Genomic DNA, 19,777 nt, shown 5'->3' on the forward strand with positions numbered 1-19,777 from the left:
GTCCCCATACCCACAAAGCTACGAGAAATGGACGGAGATTACTCCAAAGTATTGGCAATTGCAAGTTCATTTGTCTAACTTCATCATTCAATATTGATAGGCTAATCACTTTTCTATACTCGCGTGGTCTTCAGTAAAGTCAAAAGGATCATGGTGGTGTTTTACTGTGTTTCTACATATATGTACAGTCTTTGTCAACACATCTGGCATTTAACCAAAGCCTCTTTATGCTTACAATAAACACGACCTTCACCTTGAACACAATATTGTCTGTGCACTTTTAGGAGCAATGTGGGTCAAGCTTACACTCTGAACAAAAAGGATGAAGCTTTTCAGAAGAAATATTTATTGAAGGCACAACTTACATTGGCAAGACAAAGCATGACTGGCACAATTTTAACTTCTACGTTAACATGTATACATATGAGACTTTCAGCGTCATGCGATTCCTGTTAGTATCGCTTTACAATAATTGTTTTCTTTAATGTGAGAAAACTTTTCTAACGGCTAAAACTAAAGTGCAAATTTAAAAAACAGAAAAGGCAGCTGCTTAAACTGAATAAAAACATTAAAACTATGAGGTAAGGACAAATACTTGGACTCACATTAGGTCTGTACTGCCACCTAAAGGTCAAAGTATGAAATAAACAATACTGATTGATTCCTGTTTTATTTTAAATCAGGTTAAAAACAAATACCTGTAGAATGATTGTGTCTGTTAGCACTATACTAACACATTTAAAACTCCAGACAGTTTTAGTAATATATCTTAATTATTAAAATTATAATATGATTTCAACGTAAACAGAAAAACTTAAAATGTAAAAACTAATTTGTGGTGCAGCATACACAGGAACAAGCTGTGGTTGTTTTTTTTCCCTCTCCATTTACAGTGATAAATGCATGTTGCATGGTTACTGGTTTTTACTATAGGGTTTGCATAGTTTTTGGCTTTTTTAGACGGGTTTTTGTCTGTACAGCTTTTATTTTACTTTTTAGTTGCACTGAGGTGGAGCGTGTAAAAGGCAGAGGGGTCTTCAGAGCTGCAGGCAACATGCCATGACATCTTCCTCCTGTACAGTCAGGCCAGCTCATCCACACATCGTCAGGTAAAGCCACTGACAACGTTAGGAATAAAGTTAGTGAAACAGAAAAGAGTGACAAAAACTCATGAAATCATCACATCACTCACCTCTGTGAGAGTCATCTCAGCCTCTCCTGTTCCCTCTTTGTCAAACTGCTGGAAAGACCCTGTTAAATGTAAAATTTTGGTTTTAATTGTCTTGCAACTTTCACTGAATTAAAACTGAACATACAATGTATCTATTTGGGAACATCTGTAGCTTTATTACTCACTAAACATCGCTTCAAGCTTGACCAAGCAGCAGATGAAGTTATCAAAGTCGACCATTTCATTCTCTGCATACCTGGCGACCAGAATCTGGTTCAGCTGGTTATTTAGTTTGAAACCTTCACAACGACAAAATAGAAGTTTAAACCAGGGCAGAAAGCCTCCCTGTAACTCATTCTTCTGTCTGTATAAATGTAAACAGGAGACTCAAATAGCATCATACCTGCTGCCTCCACAGCAAGACGCATCTCGTATGAGCTCATGGCCCCCGACTTGTCGAGATCAAACTCCCTGAAAGTGACCTGCGAGATTGAGATAGAATGTTAACAGAAATACTAAGAGTGCGAGTCCTTTTGTACCGTTCATATTCTACTCAACCCTACCAGCCACTTTCGGATCTTGTTCCAGAGGATCTGAAACTCCACAAGTCCTAAGCGGGCACTGCCGTCTTTCTGGGAAAAACCATTGTCAAGGGCAGAAGCTACACATTCACACAATTATTTTACTCTGCCAATTGTGCATATTTTTCCAAAATCATTCAATCAGCAAAAGCAAGACTTTTGATGAATTTGCATGTAACAAGTCGAGTGGAGAGGATACATCCATCAGGTTGATCATGGTCCTGCATGATTCCATACTGAAGCCATCAGTCTTCAGATCCTTGTCTGAAACAACAAAAACTAATCTGAAAGAGTCTGGCGGACACAGATGCCCGTTGGGCTTCTGGTCAGGAAATGGATGATGTACACTACCCTACAACAGAATCTAATACAGCAATGTGAGATGTATTAGTGATATGTCAACTCTCCAGCTGCTAGGAATTGTGCTAAAAATAAATACAAATCTCACGGCGGGAGACGACTCTGTTAAGAATGGTCCGAAGCTCACGAATAGAAATCTCCATGTCCTGGGAAAGCACAGAGAGAAGAGATTTTGACTCACGTGCTAACAGTTTTAATTAAATCACTTACATGAGGGACCAAGAACGGATTAAGAGACCTTATTTGAAGAACCTACCTCTCCTGCTAGTTGTGCAAACATGGCCTTAAAAGAGTCATCAATGGTATCTTCTGTTATTTCCTCCTGTTGAGGGATTTAAAAAAATTATATATAGACAATTGTGTGAAATTGAAACCCTGATCTTGAAAAAAAGAATCTCCCTCAGTGCTAGCGAGGCATCAGGGATGCACACACCTCATCTCCAAAGTCAGCAGAGATTTCATCGTCCAGCTCTCTGCAACAGAAAACGCATTATGACTCTTCCTTTCCTTTATGTTATAAATAAATCAAGCAAAAGAACACAAAGTGAAATCGAACATGCACATACTCTGTTTCTGACTGTTTTTCAGTGAAGACTCGGAGCACAAAGTCGGCCTCTTGGCCAGCCTCAAAGGTCGAGGGGACAATGAGGTACTCCCCGGGGGGCAGACGCAGCCGTGTGCTCACCTCCCGCAGGTTGATGAACGTCTCTGAGCGAGCACATGACGAATGACTCAAAAAGAAGTTTTTCTTCAAGTGGACATTCTGGCAGCCTCTGTACTGAGGGCAACAGGACACAATACATGAGTCGTAATGCACTTGTGGGTTGCCACAAGTTTCTTTCAAGAAACGGCAAGTTATTCAAGATGGTATGCTATTCATTACTACCATCCAAAATGTTTAAATTTAGAATAAATATAAACTATGTCAATTGTTGATAATGCAGTTAAGGATATGGGTTTTCACAATATCAGTTAAGAGATTGATTACTGACAGTAATGAAGGTAAAGCTCCCAAAAGTTGTGCAACAAATGTGATAAACTGTGCAGAACATGAGTGAAAGCTGGAATTGAGAAGAAATGCCTCTGATAAAAAAATAGCATAATCAACAGCATGTTCAAATACGAACTATTTTGAGTAAATGGGCCTAAATGTGTCAAGTCTGAAATGCTGTGCTGCGGATCAGTGTCATGCTCTGCTTACCTCTTCTGGAATCTGGAAAACAAGATAAATGAAAACCATTAGTGATGATTAGTTGTATGCAGCATGACTCTAACCTTCAGTAAAAAGGGACGATGCTGATTTCCCATCTCTGTTCTCACCTCGTAGACAGCAAAGCCAATGGTGTGCATGTCCCCACCCTGACGCCGATATCTGCGGCGGTCCTTCTGCATGAGGGCTACCAAAAAACTGCACGCCACCTCATCGTCTTCCGGGTCATCATCCTCCTCCAGTAACGTGATTTTGTACTGGGGGTTGATCCAAAACGTGTCTGCACAAAACATGCTTATCCTTCAACGGGGAACTCATCGCATGACTTGAAAGGCATGTTTGTTGTGTGAATGTGTGTTTGTAACTCACTGGGATGGTTCCTGCAGCCCCCCGCTGTGCTGCCTTTCCTCCACATGCCGTAGAACTTCATGGTGTTCCAGTGGCTGACAGCGTCCTCACTAAGTACGTCTGGAGTCAAGTTACAGATCTCAAGTCGAGAAAACTGTCGCAAGAATTCACTGAAAGACATCCTGGGGGATAGGAGCACAACTTTAATTTTACACTATTCTTCTTTCTTTTTGTAGTAGAGGTAAGATTATGTTAAATAAAAGTTGCAAAATTCTGAGAATTGTCAAAGTTGGAAACATTCCATTGGAATAAATGGGAAGATTGGAAAAATGGGGTGGAAGTTCAGATGATCAAATATCAGGGGTTTTAAATAAAAAAATCGGCACAGTATTGATAAAATTAAACAAATTCAATGCAAATTTAGCTGAAAAACATTGAATCACGGCATGTGATGGTTTAAAAATTACAGTTCGGAAACATGAACATTTCTAAAAGCCCACTGTAATTACAACAATCAGCAGTTATCTCTGAGCTCCAGGCTATTTAAGATAGACAGAGGAGAGGTGCCAAAACTTAAAAATTAAAGACACTGCAACCTCCCATCTAAAGATGAGAGGGATTACCTGACTCGCAATAAGAATGAAGATAAAAGACTAGCGCCTATGATGGTGTGGGGTTGCATTAATGCACATGCATAATAATAATAATAATAATAATAATACATTTGGAATTACAGCAATGTTAATTCTGATCACGTGTCCAAGAGCCGTCTATTTTAAGAAAGACTTTGCTAACAGTATTTAAGCAAGACACATTCTGCACATAGTAGGCTACAAATGTGTCGAATGAAAACTCTCGACAAGTTATGAGACCTAATTTGGAACAAAAAGGAGCCTAAACTGTTGAGCAGCTGAAATACTGCATTACCTAAGACTATGACAACATTTCCCTTTTATGACTACAACTGGTCCCACTTGGTGTTTCTTTAGAAAGAAAGACGTAATCACGCAATTTCCCCAACTCAGTGAAGACACGGCATCAAAATAAGATTATACAACAACAAAAATTATAATACCGTAATTTCATTTTTTCAAGACGTGATTTGTTCCATTTAGAACAGGGGTGTCAAATGTGCGAGCCGCATGCGGCCCGCGAGAGGTTTTCATGCGGCCCACGAGAAGTTTCCAACGTAAAAAAACGAAATGTTAATTTACTTAAAAGGAATGCATAAATAATCGCCATGAATCGCAGCATATCCGATAATATATTTCTTCTACAAATCCCTCGTTATTCCACAAAGAGAGCAGTTTTCGACATTTTTTTAATTTTCTAGAATGCATTTGCAGATTTTATTTCTTTGTAGACGGTTGTTTATTTTTATTAACTGACTACTATTATATATTTTCGCAGGAAAAATATCACTGCTAAAAAAGATTATAGAAGATATTTATTCGGAGAATTTCAGTTTTGAATACGAGGATAGTGACAAAGTAAAACAGTTAAAAAAGAAGTGCTAACTTTTTAGGCACACTGGCGTAAATATCCGCGCCAATTTTTAAAAATAAATACACTTAATTGTACTGGAGAAATCTCTAAATCACAAAGAAACACTCAGATGTAATAAGAAAGATTTTGCTTTTAATTAAATTTCCTATAAAAAAGCTAAATATAAAAAAAAAAACTTGTTTCTGTTTATCTTTATCAATATTAAAAGTATCTTACATAATTTGAAAAAAAAAACTAGAAATTTCAAGAAAAGATCCTGAAGAAATATTTTTTACATAATTAGAGTGTAAACAAAGTGCATATTTCCTTTAAAATTAACTAAACTGATATTGGATTAGATAACAATAGTTATCTGCTTTAGAACATATCGCCTAATCTTACCAAAATTCCCCATCCTCCATCAAGTCTTCCTGGTCCGAAGGGTCAACCTCATCCCATTCAGGGGAACTACAAATGACAGACAGTGTAAACACAGCAGAGAAGTGAACCCTCGTAAAAGTGAGCAAACCAACAATGATGTCTATAAAGGCTTTACTACACCATAATATTGCTGCTTGTGAACACTCACTTGTCACTCCAGGCACCGGTCCATTCCACCTGGCCCCAGGGGTTACGTATTCGGATAAGGCGCACCGTGTCACCACGGTAATCAACCTACATAGCAGAAGAGTGACAGGAAACTGAAAACCACAACTTTAACTCTCAGTGATGACAGGAAGACAGACAGCCGTGCAAAAGCAGACCTCCTTCAATGCAGTCACCGAGTAGGCATGGCCCTTCACGAGCTTCTTGAACGTAACGGCCTCCATGTCGAAGGCACTAGTGATCTGCGTCAGCGTGAAAACAGAATTACTTCAGCAGGAATGAAATGAATAGCATTGAACAAGCAGGTTTTTGTTTTAAGTGTGTTCAGCTCCTACATCGATAGAGCAACCCAGCAGGGAGCCTCTCTCCAGAGCTTTGCTGATTATCCTGTACAGATCTCGAGGAGCCTTGCGCAGCTCGTACATCTCAGACACACCACCTGTGAAGTCTTCAAACCCCTCAGTGGTGCTTCCTCCAGACAGAGCCTCGTAGGAGCCATTTAGCCTGATGGCACATAAAGAACACACTTAAGCCTTATTGGCCTTGACAACATGTCTTCAAAATATGGCTTCCCACTAAATACATATATGCTGATTAATGTAGCAGACACGCGGGCAGTTTTAATCCATACTTGGCATAGGCTTTCTCCAGGAGTGCGCTCCAGAATTCATTGCCTTCGGCTGAATGGACAAACATCAGCTCCCCGTCTTTGACAGGCAGTCGATCGTCAATCACAACATCTACCCATTCGCCAAACTGCCAGAACTGCAACACAGAGCAATAATCAACAACTTCATCCACCTAAAGTGCTTGATGGAAGAAAGAATAAAAAAAATATCAACAAAGAACCTGAAAGTGGAAGATTCCAGCGTAGTCATCCTGAAAGGACTGGCCGTGCGGAACGACCCGATGAAGGAGCCTCTCATTCAGAGTCAGGGAGCCGATGGCTGCTAAGAGCCAGCAGTCACCTGTTGGCAGGAGAAAACATTCAGCAACTCCCATCCAGCTGGGTCTTTCTATCCTTTCAGTCAACATTAAGAACTCACCAAGAGCACCCTGACAGATGTCTGTTCTGGTGGCCCCACCCACAATGAACTGGGGGTCATCGGTCAGTTCCTGCAGAGAAATGTCATGTCAAAAGAAAATATGATAGACTGGTTGAGCCTAAAGGTTTAGTTATAGTGTATCAAATCTAAGATGGAAATCTCCTGAATCTCTGAGTGATGGTGATCAAAGCCGTCTCCATCCCCTACTCTGTGTGCAATCCTCTTTTTAACGGGGCACTAAACAAATGTCAGAGAAGGGGAGTGGTCGGAGAATGCCACAAGACTAACAGCTGCAGGGGTTTGCAAAGTTCCTGTTGCTACTCGTCCCCTTGGGCCCAAGATTGTGGACATGAGGTGAGACAGTGTCATTGATATGCTTGTTTGCAGTCATGTGAAAAACAAACTACACCCCCTTTTAAATTGCAAAGTCATAGCACATTACATTTTCCTGCCATAGTTAGAGGATGGAAGAAAAAGACTAAACCAAAATGAAGATCATGTTTCAGCAAACCTGATAATAACCAGATGCATTTTATTGATCATCGGCAAATGTGAGCATCTTTTTAAAAGCTGAAGTTTTGGTTCTTTGGTGGTCCGGATCATTTATGTTGTATTAACTTAATGCCAACGAGAAGAGACACCAGCAAAGATACTAGAAAAAGAATTGTTGCTGCTTATCAAACCTGGTAAGGCAATTAGGCAATTTCTTTTTTTTTTTTTTTTTTTTTTATTACAATGAGGCAATTTCTAAACAATTTGAAATCCACCATTAGACAGATAGTTCAGAAGTGAGAAAGATAATTCATGAGGGAAATGCATTCAAGACATCTACCAGTCTTTCTAGGAATGGATGTCCCAGAAAGTTGTAAACAATATCAGACCCAGCAAAGCTTAGAGAAACTGCAAAAAAAAACAAAAAAAGGTGTGTCTCAGACTATCCAGACTTACAGACTCCAGTTAGGATGTTGAATATTAACGTTTATGATAGTATAATTACAAAAAGACTGCACAAGTATCTTTTGTTTGGAATACTTGTCAGGAGAAATACTTTGATCTTTAAAAATAATGTGGCTGTGCTGTTAAGATTTGTGCATATTTGCAAGAAATCTAGAACAATGCCTTTTAGACAGACAAACCTTAAAAGGAGATACATTATTTAATCATCATGCACAACACAAAAACCGTGTATCAGCACCTTATACCAGCTGACGTGCATGATGGTGGTGGGGTAATGGTCTGGGCTTTCTTTGCAGCCATGCGACTTAGTACTTTCAGCCACTGAGTCAACTATGAACTACGGTGGCTTAAACTGAATATACTGCCAGCAAATCTGCACGTGGATGCTTGGAAAAGAAAGAAATTGAGGGACCAGGCCTCAAACTGACTGAAATGTTGTGGTGTAGCATAAATCAATGCAAACCTCAATGAAATGTAGTAACATGGAAAACAAGAGTGGGCCAAAATTCTAAAACTACATCATACAGAAAAGTATTACTTGAGATTAGTGCTGCTAAATGAACTAAACTCAAGCATTGTAGTTCATAATTAAAGAATTAAAGGTTTTTTTACTTTTACATCATATCCTTTTACATAAAACCTCAGAATTGAAAGAAGGTGTGTTCTTTGCTTAAGACTTTTTCTGTCCAAAACAATGACCGGTTTACTTATATCTTTAGGTCTCTCAATGTGTGAATGTCTGTCTAAACAGCACATATGTAACATCAGCCTTTGTTTTTTCTTCAACGTTCTCTCACCGTGGGCCTAATCCAAACCACATCTCTTGTTTTAGAGGAGTGCGGTGCGAGCTCCTTAAAGCCCAGAGATGGAGGTTCAGCAGGGAAGCAGGGGTCTTCGAACAGACATCCCGACTCCACACAGTCCTGCTTCAGCGCCTCGTAGTCCTGATTGGAGAAGAGCACGGCCTGGTCCTTGGAGCCCATGCCCTCCGACCGGAGCCTGTTGGCGTGTATGCTTGCAGATATCCCCCCGGCTGGATACATACTGGTGCAAGACAAAAATATGGAGTTGGTGTGTGGGCATGCACCCTGCCAATCTATAAATAGCAGTAAGTTAAACAGCAACACACTCTTGTCTGCGAGTTACAGCACAGCAGTAAGGAGTGGGAGTGTGTTTAGGAAGAAGAATGCTTTCAACTAACTGGTAACCCAATTTTAGATAACACATGAGCAGTGTGCTGTAAGCCAAGGCTGTAACGAGTGATGAAAATGAGGTTAGGTCTTTTCTGTTCAGTCAGTGAGCAGTTGAGCTTAGCAAACAAACTTTAAAACCTGAGTATAGTACTGTAAAATAAGAACTAAATTGTGATTCAGCAGTTCTTCTTAAAACTTTCGAAGATGTAAAAACTAAGAGACACCATTTAAAACTTTATGACAGAGCAGGTCATAAAGTTTAGGTCAACAAAAACAATTGATTTAAAGTGGATTATTTTTCTGTGAGAGACTAAAACGGTTAGTTCCCGTGTACCAAATCACAGTGACTGTTGCAATGAAAATCTCAGCTGGAAGCTCAAGTATCTGGCATAGAGAATGCATATGAGCACTTTAAACACAGCAAACTCCAGGATGACAACAAAGTAAGAAATAGGATACCTTTTCTTTGTGGGAATGCTGAGAGGGAAAATGAGACAAAGAAGGAGAGAAAGGTCATTCAATGATGTTTTGACTGAGGGAATGATAATGTGTTTTCACCTTTCACATGATTTCAGTCCCTAGTCGCAGAAACCCAACGCAAGGCCGACTTCACCCGCAGAGTTTTCAACCTTTCAATCAAGTTTAAATGAAACTGATGTGCCAAGAAACCTGCTATTCAAAGCTAGTTCAAAGGCACTTGTACTCCTGCGTGTTTCGTGGAAAAACTGGGACATTATGCAGCTCTGCTCCACTCCGGAGGAATTCTAATGAGCTGAGTTGGGTAAACGGTAATGAGAGTAAAGAAGAAAACAGCTTGGATGGAGTCACAAGATGTGGAAACAGGTGAAACAAGAGATCCATGGAGTTAAAAAAATGGATTTAAAAAAGTTATGGCTTAATTGCTTAAAAGAAAAAAAGCATCCCTCCCTGTGGCCCCACACGCCTATAGAGTCTGCAGAAATGCCTCTCTGCAGTGCAGCCTCACAATCAAAAGGACATTACAATTCCCCACAATTGGTCCTAGAAAAGCTGATGTATGCGGGGCTGTGTGGTGATGATGTCATCCATAGGACCCCAACAACAGCCTCTCTATCAGATCACTGCACAGCAGCCGCTCCGGCCACACAGGGAATCTGCGCTTAGGCTGATTTATGGTTCCGCGTTACACCGACGCAGACCATACGGCGTAGGTTACGCGGCGACGCGCACAGTACGGTGCCCGTCGCCGCGTAACCTACGCCGAAACCCTACGGCGTAGGCTCTGCGTCGATTTAACGCGGGACCATAATTTAGGCTTTACACGGGACACTCTGCGCATTTGTATATTCTTTAAAGGTTCCTGGGCCTGCAGCTATCGACAGCCAGAGCATGTGAGGCACGAAGCATGAACTCATGAAATCTGTTTACAGCACCTGTCCAAAAGTACAAGCAGGCCCGTGTGTGTGGAAGCACCGGCCTGCAGCTCGGGGATAAGGATTTCTGACAGAAAATTCATTTGAGAGACTAAACAGGTGAATCTATGCGACTCATTCAGACAACGCTGACATATATATATATATTTCTAAATACTATTATTAGCCCCTGCATCGCGCCTGTAGATGAAATGCAACAGATCTCGGTCCTGTCAAGCTCAGCCTCCGTAAATCACTCACCGGCGCTCAGAAGACAGAGTCCCGGCTGCGTGTGCAGGAACCCCGGACTGATGCACTGATGGTCGCCGTCAATCTCAGTCTCTGTAAAGGCAATGGGGGGTCTGTTAGGTCGGGATCTGCTCCGGTCCTCCTCTGCCGCGGGGAGGAGCCACCAGCTGCCTGTCATTCCGCCGCTCCGCCGCTAGAGGCAGCAGAAGCCCTGTCTCTGTCTCTGTTTAATACATCCATGGTCTGGACAGAGGGGGGTTTGGGTCTGGAGGGGTTCACAGTTTCACTTTGTGGGATGAATAAAGGTTCATTATTATTATTAAAAGTGACAACCAGCATTTGGCTTTTGCAATGAATTATACAGTTGAGTCAATGTTTTTTATAATAATGATAATAATAATGATAATAATAATAATAATAATAATAATAATAATAATAATAATAATAATAATAATAATAATAATAATAATAATAAAAGCTGCAAGCAGCGATGAACGGGCCCTCGCACCCTTGTGCACGTTCAGGCGTGCTGCAGTCGAAGCGCTTGTATGACTTGCATGTAGATTCTTCAGGCCTGGACATTTAGCGGGTGACACCACCCACGAGTCTCTATGTCAAACCATTCAAAAGTTATGGCATAAAGTAGGAACTATCAAATATCGACTACTCAGATGAAGGGGGGGCGTGCTTTTTGGCTTCTATCGTCGCCACGGTAACGCTTTTGACTGAGAAAAGTAATGCGCACAGTTGCAGGATGGAGACGCACATTTTGATGTATAACACACCTGGGTGCTTGTTACGGTTTGGGCAAAGAAGCGGCCGAAGAAATGGCATAAATTGCGCCAAAATTACATGATTAATTCAAAATGGCAGACTTCCTGTTCGTTTTCAGCCATGGCGCCAAGAGACTTTTCTTTAAGTTGCGCCATGATAAAGGTGTGTACCGATTTTCGTGCATGTACGTCAAACCGTATTGTGGGGCTTGAGGCAGTTTCTAGGGGGCGCTGTTGAGCCATTAGGCCACACCCATTAATGCAAACCAGATCCCTCAACTGGGCGGGGAGACTGTTCCACAGGCTGGTGCTGATGAGCAGAAAAAATCATGTAGGATGTGTGTGAGGTAGACAGATATTGCACAGATATTGCACATATGGTTATTGCACATCTTGTTATTGCACATGTTATTATTGTCCATTGCTACTGTGAGCAGGCCTGGTTGTACAGTCTGATGGCAGGCAGGAGGAAGGACCTGTGATGCCTCTCTGTGACTATGTTTACATGCAGTCAAAATTCGGGTTATTGCTAATATTTGGGTTTTAAAAGGGTTATTGAGTGCATGTAAATATATATAATACATCCATGATGTAAACGCAGTCAGTGACGCATCGCGACACCACCACAGAGTCATAAAAGGCCGTCCCTCACTCCAAAGGACTATGCCACATATATGCGAATAGCAGTTTTAAATGTACATTTTGAATTTCCTGCAGTATTGTTTCCGTTACATCATCACAGGTACCATAAATCACTACTAAAACAGCTGCCAAATTCTTGTTAGGTGGCTAATTATTTTATGAGTTGTCTCTGTTTTGCATATTTCCCTGATAGGTAGTTTTAATTATGAAAAAAATAAAAACATTTGTATTTACAAAGAATACAAACCTCACTGAATTGAGAACTGTTTGTTCAAGGATTAACATGGCAATGTTCATTAGAGGATGTAAGCACAGGATAAGGATGTAACTCATCCCTTGTTAACTGGGTGGATATGCTGTTGCAATGTTTTTCATCTCTCATTCGTGTTTGTGATCAGTTAAACTATTGCATTAGGAAATAAGCTTATGCAAGCTATGTAAGTTTAATCCTTTGCAAGAACTCCACTCTTGAAAAACACTTTATTTATCATTAACTAATTATTATTATTAGTAGTAGTAGTAGTAGAAGTAGTAGTAGTAGTAGTAGTAGTAGTATTACTATATAGAATTTGTATAGATTATTTTAGATTATAAAAAACAATATTTTCAGACAGTATATACTTTGAAGTGGGAGACAAATCAAGCAATGGTGCTTGTACTGTGGTTGTTTTTAGGTGTGTCCCTATTTGCATTTCAGCTGTGGTCTCAGCCATCCCAATACGGATTTGCTTAGGGTTGCTGTTGTCTGCCCTGTCCGCCTCACCTGTGCTGCGGGCGGAGGCCCCTCCCTGTCTGTAATCCAACCCTGTGCTCCCATCACCACAAGCAACTATAAAGGACACAGACAAACGCAAATGTGGATTGTGTTCATCTGGTGGAATATCATCTCAGAGCTCAGCCTAACTCCTGGAAGTCCACGCACAGAGAGGTGAGGATGACGTCCACAGCAGGTCGACTGGCCCATGAGCAGGAGAGGAAGGATGGAACCGGCACCAATGAGAAGGCTGTGAAGTTCTGCCAGCAGGATTACGAGTCTCTGCGGCAGCAGTGTTTGCAGGGCGGTGGCCTCTTTGAGGATGTCTGCTTCCCAGCTGAACGCAAGTCCCTAGGCTACAATGAGCTGGGGCCCTACTCATCAAAGACCCGGGGCATTGTTTGGACAAGGCCAACGGTAAGTCCTGGTATTGCTGTTATTTATTGAATGAGTTTAAGAGAAATTCTGAGATTGATGCAGCTTTTTACATTTTGTCATAGGAGCTATGTTCCAACCCAAAGTTCATTGATGATGGAGCCACAAGGACGGACATTTGTCAAGGAGCTCTGGGTACGTGTGGGGAAACAACATGTATATCAGATATTTTGTTTGTTTGCTTTTCTTTAATCGTTTTTTTATAAGGGAACTTCAATCTTTTAAGTCAATCCTTCTATCCATTTTGCCATTAAGTTTTCACAGGGTGGACAGTATAATCTCAAAACGTACGATCATTTATACTTTGCAGGGGACTGCTGGCTTCTGGCAGCCATAGCTTCTCTGACTCTTGACCCGCGGATCCTGGCCAGAGTGGTGCCCCCCGGACAGAGTTTCACCGAAGATTATGCTGGAATCTTTCACTTTCAGGTCAGTCAAAGCCCCTTCTCCTCTGAATGCTAACACGTACCTTCCATATCACACTACAGACTTATTTGTTATTTGACTGTTTAACTTTGCATGAAGAATACTCAAATAGATGTGTAAGACAAAACAATGGCTTAAAAATCACCACAATCGAATAATATTTAAACAGTGATAACCTAATAACAAACACTATTACACAGGTCCCTAAAACCCCGCCCCTGAGGAAAGGTTTTATCCCTAGTGTTGTATCAAACAGGCTGCAGCTATGACAACAAACACAGGAGACGCTGCACCCTGTGGTCTCTTTGAATAAAAGATGGTGCATACGCTAAATAAATGCTGTTTACTGTTCGTTTCCCCTCAGTTCTGGCAGTACGGTGAGTGGGTGGATGTGGTCATTGATGACCGTTTACCCACCAGAGATGGAAAGCTGCTGTTTGTTCACTCAGAAGAAGGATCAGAGTTCTGGAGCGCTTTGCTGGAGAAGGCCTATGCAAAGTATGGACCGCACCTCTTTGACATTATTTTTCTTTCTAAACAAATACATAAATAAAATCATACAGGTTATCGTCAAATGATTCCCATCCGTCCCTTCGCCTGACAGGTTGAATGGCAGCTATGAAGCGTTGACGGGAGGAAACACTATCGAGGGTTTTGAGGATTTCACAGGAGGAATAGCAGAAATATACACCCTGAGCGAGGCTCCACCGCAACTCTTCCAAATCATCCAGAAGGCCCTGAGCCGCGGTTCCCTGTTGGGCTGCTCTATCGATGTAAGCCGCATTTTTAGACTGTTTTTTGCAAGAAAATATGAAAACTGTGATAAAAACAATAATAATGTACTCTATTTCTTGCAGATCACCAGTGCATATGAGACAGAGGCAGTAACAGCGTTAAAGCTTGTAAAGGGACATGCATACAGTGTAACAGGTGCAGAGAAGGTAAGCAATTATATAAAGTGTCAACATTGGGTTATATTCTGTTTTCATCATATTGTGTGTCAACAAACAGCAGTGCAAACTCGTGTTTCTTCTCTCAGGTTAATTTTCGAGGTAGGGCAGTGCAGCTGGTCCGCATCAGGAACCCCTGGGGTCAGGTGGAGTGGACTGGGCCTTGGAGTGATGGGTAAATATTTAATCATTTGTATATATAATCAGTCAGCTACTGTACCGTTCATGGAATCCAAGAATTTTTCAATAACAGATCCAGTGAATGGAACCATGTCAGTGAAGATGAAAAATCAAAGATGAACCATGTGGCTGAAGATGGAGAGTTCTGGTAAGACCCCTTTTTTGTTTTATTCCAAATTTCTTAAAATGTATGCGTATATTATATTATATTCATCACCCTGCCTGAGCTCATATACCACCACTATTCAAATAAAGACAAGCTTGCTAAAAAGAATGATCCTCTCTCCAGGATGTCCTATTCAGACTTCATCAAGCACTTCTCCAAGCTGGAGATCTGCAATCTGACCCCCGACACGCTCGCAAGTGACGACGTTGGCCACTGGAACAACTACCAGTTTGAAGGGATGTGGCGAGTCGGCTCCACTGCTGGAGGCTGCCGCAATCATGCAGGTTTGACACCACTCAACCGACATGTCTGAGCAAGAACTACCATTATGTGTCTTCATGTGAAAGCCCTTATGTCTGTGTGTGTTCCAGCCACATTCTCGTCCAACCCTCAGTTTGTGATAAATCTGGAGGATGTGGATGATGATCCTCTAGATGGGGAAGATGGATGCACCTTTCTGGTGGGGCTGATGCAAAAGGATGGACGGAAGCTGAGGAGGCTGAACCGCAGCCTCCAGACCGTTGGTTTCGCCATTTATAAGGTGTTGCAAAGTAATGTCCCTTGAAAGCACCGATTTCACTTAAATAACTGATTTTCTAACACAATTCTGTTTCCTTTTCAGCTCCCAGAGGAGGTCTGTATTTGCACCATTTTTTTCAAAGATTTATTTCATTTTAGAGTGAAAGTTAAATGCACAACAGATATCACAGATGTCAATGACTCCTTTCTCTTGTTAGTACAAAGGCTGCAGCAACGTGCACCTTGGTCCCGACGTCCTGCTGCGCCAGAGAGCTGTGGCCATGAGCAGCACCTTCATCAACGCACGTGAAGTGTGTGACCGCTTCAGGCTCCCTCCCGGACAATATGCCATCATCCCCTCTACCTTCTTGCCTCACAAGAATGGCAGTTTCCTTCTCAGAGTCTTCTCAGAGAAAAAGGCTGACGCCGGGTATACAGGACTTGAAGCTTTAGCTCATACAGCCATCTAGTGGCTCCTGATCTGAACTAGTCCCGACTCACATGTGAATGCTGTTTATGTACACGCTGAATGTCCTCAAGCTGTGTTTTTCTATCTTTCTAGTAAACTGGAGGAGAACATTGATGCTGAAATAGAGGAGGTAGGATGGCTAACTGAGACATAAGCCATTTAAAGGACCTCTATAGGCCTTTTTTTCTGTCTTTCATAAAACTAAGAAAGACAAAAGTGCACCGCTTAATACTATCATTCTAACATTCTTCCTAAATTCAGGGCTTTTACCCAACTTTTCTGAATTTTTTCTCTCACAGGAAGAGATATCTGAAAGTGATGTGGATCCTCATTTCAAGGACATCTTCAAGCAGATTTCTGGCAGCGTAGGTTGAGTTGCACATGCACTTCAAACCAACGATTAAATCCAGTCTGAAGGTGGTGATTTCAAATCCCGGTTATAACGAGATCTATTCTCACAGGACATGGAGGTATCTGTCTTTGAACTGATTGAAATTTTGAACAACATTGTTTCTAACCGTAAGTGCCAACAGAAGCGGGACAAGAATTAGTTGACATGAATCATCTTTACCGTCGTAAGACTTAATTGAAGCATTTTCTTTGTTCTTGATTTCTTGCAGGTTCTGACATCAAGACGAATGGATTCAGCCTCGAAACAGGTCGCCAAATAGTCAGCCTGCTTGATGTATCCTTTTTTAATTCCCTTTTTCCACAAGTTTGCACTGTTTTCTGAGGTTTTAATGTATTGTGTGGGACTTGCTTTAAGTTGAAATGAAACAATTCCCCTTTCAGCCGGTTGAAGCTGAGGGTGGAGACAAAAACGGATAAAGTGGATAACTCTACTCCAGCATTGGTGTGTGATGTCACTGTGTCCGATAAAAACTGATCAACTCACTAAATGACATATTTGTTTTAGATGTAGCTGGCCCCAAACGAGGTGACAGGGTTGTGTTATGTCAGAGTTTATGAATTAGGAGTCATTTCAGACGCATAAACACATGCTCTCAACACAGAAAATGTAATTCCTCTTAAAGATGAGAAGCACAAAAACGCTTTAAATACACATTCCATGACTTTGCTAACGTCCTCATTTGTTCTGTTTAATATTTTCTTTTGTTTCTTTTATAAACCTTAATATTCTCCAGAAAGACGAGAGCGACAAGTTGGGACTGATGGAGTTCCACCTGCTTTGGAACAAAATCCAGAAATACCTGGTACGACGTGCTCTTAAAAACAGTTTCAGACATTGTTCAGTCATGCTTAATTACCTGTGCAAACAATGTCTGTGTGTATCATGTAGGACATCTTCCAGAGTCATGACACGGACAACTCTGGCACCATGAGCTCCCATGAAATGAGAGGTGCCGCTAATGAAGCAGGTAACCAACATGACCACAGGAGCAGTCTCATACACGGAAGAATCCAACATCTGTCTCTATCAAATCCTTTAACAGTGAACTGAGTGGTTGTAAACTATGCAAAAAGGGCCATTTACATATTTCACTGAGTCCTGAGCACCCTTGTCCTTTCACAAATTTGCTAACTCATGTTATCAGTTTCCTATTAAAAATTGGCACGCAGAAAAATTCAAACACTGCTTCGTAAATACTGATGTTTCTTTTATGGGTGTTTGTTGCACTTGACAAAACCCTGCAGGAAGAAATAACAGTCAGTTGGCAGTGGTGTGTGTGTGTGTGTGTGTGTGTGTGTGTGTGTGTGTGTGTGTGTGTGTGTGTGTGTGTGTGTGTGTGAGAGAGAGATAGACCAGAGAATCCAATTACAGAAAAACAAGACAAGCCAGTTTGGGGACTACAGACATGATTCATGCATATTCACTTAACCAGAGGAACAAAGCACGTGAAGGTGAGGCTTCATGACATCGCACCCTTACTGGATGCTTTTTTTGTAGATAGATAGATAGTTCTTTATGGTCATTATAACTTAAGTTACAACGAAATTAAAAGTGCTCTCCAGTCATCATATATAAAAAAAATAAAATAACTGAAAATAATCCAATAAAATGTAATTTAAAATATAAACAAATAAAATAAATATATATATCTCTAGACACATTCACCCTTCCACATCAACACACGGACCCCACAAGAACCTTCATCAGCATACAATCATTTTTGTTATTGTTATTGCATATTAGCTTATGTTTTTGTTAAGGGTGGTTATTGCTGGATAAAAGCTGTGTTTGAGTCTGTTTGTCCTCGTTTTCATGAGTCTGTATCGTTTCCCAGATGGCAGCAGTTCAAACAGTGAGTGTCCGGGGTGTAAAGTGTCTTTTATTATATTTTGGGCCTTTTCCTGGCAACTGGAGTGGTGGAGGTGTTCCAGTGTGGAGAGAGGGCAGCCGATGATCTTCTGGGCGGTGGTGACGACCCTCTGGAGGTCTTTCCTCTGAGCTGCTGTACAGCTGCTGTACCAGATGCAGATACAGTAGATCAGAATGCTCTCGATGGAGGCTCGGTAGAAGGACACCAGCAGCCTCTGTGTGATGTTCTCCCTCCTGAGGATCCTGAGGAAGTACAGTCTCTGCTGGGCCTTTTTCAGCAGCTTTCGAGCAGGTTCTCCTCGATGTGGACTCCCAGGTACCGGAAGTTGGCTACCCTCTCTACACAATCCCCGCTGATGATGAGCAGAGGAATCTCTGTCTTTTTCCTCCTATAGTCAATTACCAGCTCTTTGGTCTTGGAGCTGTTCAGGAGGAGGTTATTGTCTCTGCACCACGACGACAGCCGCACCACCTCGTCTCTGTATGCAGACTCATCCCCCCCAGAGATGAGCCCCACCACTGTAGTGTCGTCAGCAAACTTCACTATAGTGTTGTTATGATGGACGGGGGTGCAGTCATGCGTGTAGAGAGAGTAGAGCAGGGAGCCGGTACTGAGGCTTAGGGCGGTGGATGTGTGATGGCCCTACCCTGACTCTCTGTCTGTGGTCAGAGAGGAAGCTGCTGATCCATTTATGACTAAAGAAAGATAAAAGATGTCTGTTTGTCCTTCACAGGTTTCCACATTAACAGTGCTGTCCTGGAGGCCATCGTCAGTCGCTATGCCAACGCCCAGTACGCCATAGACTTCGACAGTTTCGTGGCCTGTCTGATTAAACTTGAAATGCTTTTCAGTAGGTGTCCACAAACAAAGCAATATCACACCAAACATTCCTGTTGCTGATCTGTATCAGTGACCCGCATTGCTCACTTATATTTTCTCTGTCTCTTCACTAGAAATGTTCAAAGCCCTGGAGAGAGGGGACTCTGGGAAGATAGAGCTGAGCTTGCAACAGGTGGGGAAGAAACAACAGAAGCTGCTGGATTTGTAGTCGCTCCTCATTCAGGAAACTTCTTTCATCATTCTGCTTTTCTCTTGCAGTGGATGTGCCTGGCAGTCTATTAGCTCTGAAAACAACGGGAGTTGGAGCAAAGAAGAGGGAAGAAAATGTTAAACCAACAGAAGAGATAAAAATCAGAACATTCAGATCTATCTGAAAAACAATAATGCATGTATACTTTATGTTTATGTGCGAGTGGACCTGTTTGTCTTGTTAGTTTTGCTCTTTGGCTGTTTTTAACTTCTGTCAGGTAAAAGAAAATAAAAAACCTAATGAAAATACTCCATGTCTCTGCTGCTTTTCTTTTTTTTTTTTTACCATTGTTTGGGTTTGTTGATATGAATTATTCAGTCACCGACTGGTGTCTAAAGCCTCCAACCTGACCTCTCTGCAGCAACACCTGCAGAACATCCTTCATCAAACACTGATTGGTTGCAGCTTCAATAAGAACCAAACCAGCAGGTACAGCTTCAGTGTGTTTGGGTTCCTGGTGCTGGACCAGACTGGAGACTCCTGGAGATGGCTTG

The 19,777-nt window shown here is 41.6% G+C and overlaps 2 protein-coding genes across 2 annotated transcripts; one reads left to right on the top strand and one right to left on the bottom strand.

Moving 5' to 3' along the window:
* Window positions 1–329: 329 nt before the first annotated feature.
* On the bottom strand, window positions 330–10,740 carry LOC133463923 (calpain-1 catalytic subunit-like). The gene is made up of 22 exons (XM_061745709.1): window positions 10,610–10,740; window positions 8,562–8,808; window positions 6,808–6,877; window positions 6,611–6,729; window positions 6,393–6,526; window positions 6,097–6,265; window positions 5,920–6,003; window positions 5,745–5,830; window positions 5,558–5,623; window positions 3,692–3,852; window positions 3,433–3,602; window positions 3,314–3,325; window positions 2,679–2,890; window positions 2,546–2,585; window positions 2,369–2,434; window positions 2,201–2,258; window positions 1,952–2,016; window positions 1,735–1,803; window positions 1,575–1,653; window positions 1,357–1,470; window positions 1,193–1,251; window positions 330–1,118 (listed from the first exon to the last, which is right to left on the bottom strand). Exons 2-22 carry the CDS (start codon window positions 8,805–8,807, stop codon window positions 1,092–1,094), a joined length of 2,106 nt encoding a protein of 701 aa, XP_061601693.1. The 5' UTR covers window position 8,808; window positions 10,610–10,740; the 3' UTR covers window positions 330–1,091.
* Window positions 10,741–12,837: 2,097 nt separating this feature from the next.
* Window positions 12,838–19,518, top strand: LOC133464168 (calpain-2 catalytic subunit-like). Its single transcript, XM_061746202.1, has 21 exons — window positions 12,838–13,183; window positions 13,267–13,336; window positions 13,512–13,630; window positions 13,992–14,125; window positions 14,232–14,400; window positions 14,485–14,568; window positions 14,667–14,752; window positions 14,831–14,905; window positions 15,047–15,207; window positions 15,295–15,464; window positions 15,546–15,557; window positions 15,661–15,872; window positions 16,005–16,041; window positions 16,211–16,276; window positions 16,373–16,430; window positions 16,532–16,596; window positions 17,057–17,125; window positions 17,212–17,290; window positions 18,927–19,043; window positions 19,147–19,205; window positions 19,292–19,518. Exons 1-21 carry the CDS (start codon window positions 12,947–12,949, stop codon window positions 19,313–19,315), a joined length of 2,103 nt encoding a protein of 700 aa, XP_061602186.1. The 5' UTR covers window positions 12,838–12,946; the 3' UTR covers window positions 19,316–19,518.
* Window positions 19,519–19,777: the final 259 nt, after the last annotated feature.

This window comes from Cololabis saira, chromosome 17 (assembly GCF_033807715.1).
Source record: "Cololabis saira isolate AMF1-May2022 chromosome 17, fColSai1.1, whole genome shotgun sequence".
Taxonomy (NCBI): domain Eukaryota; kingdom Metazoa; phylum Chordata; class Actinopteri; order Beloniformes; family Belonidae; genus Cololabis; species Cololabis saira.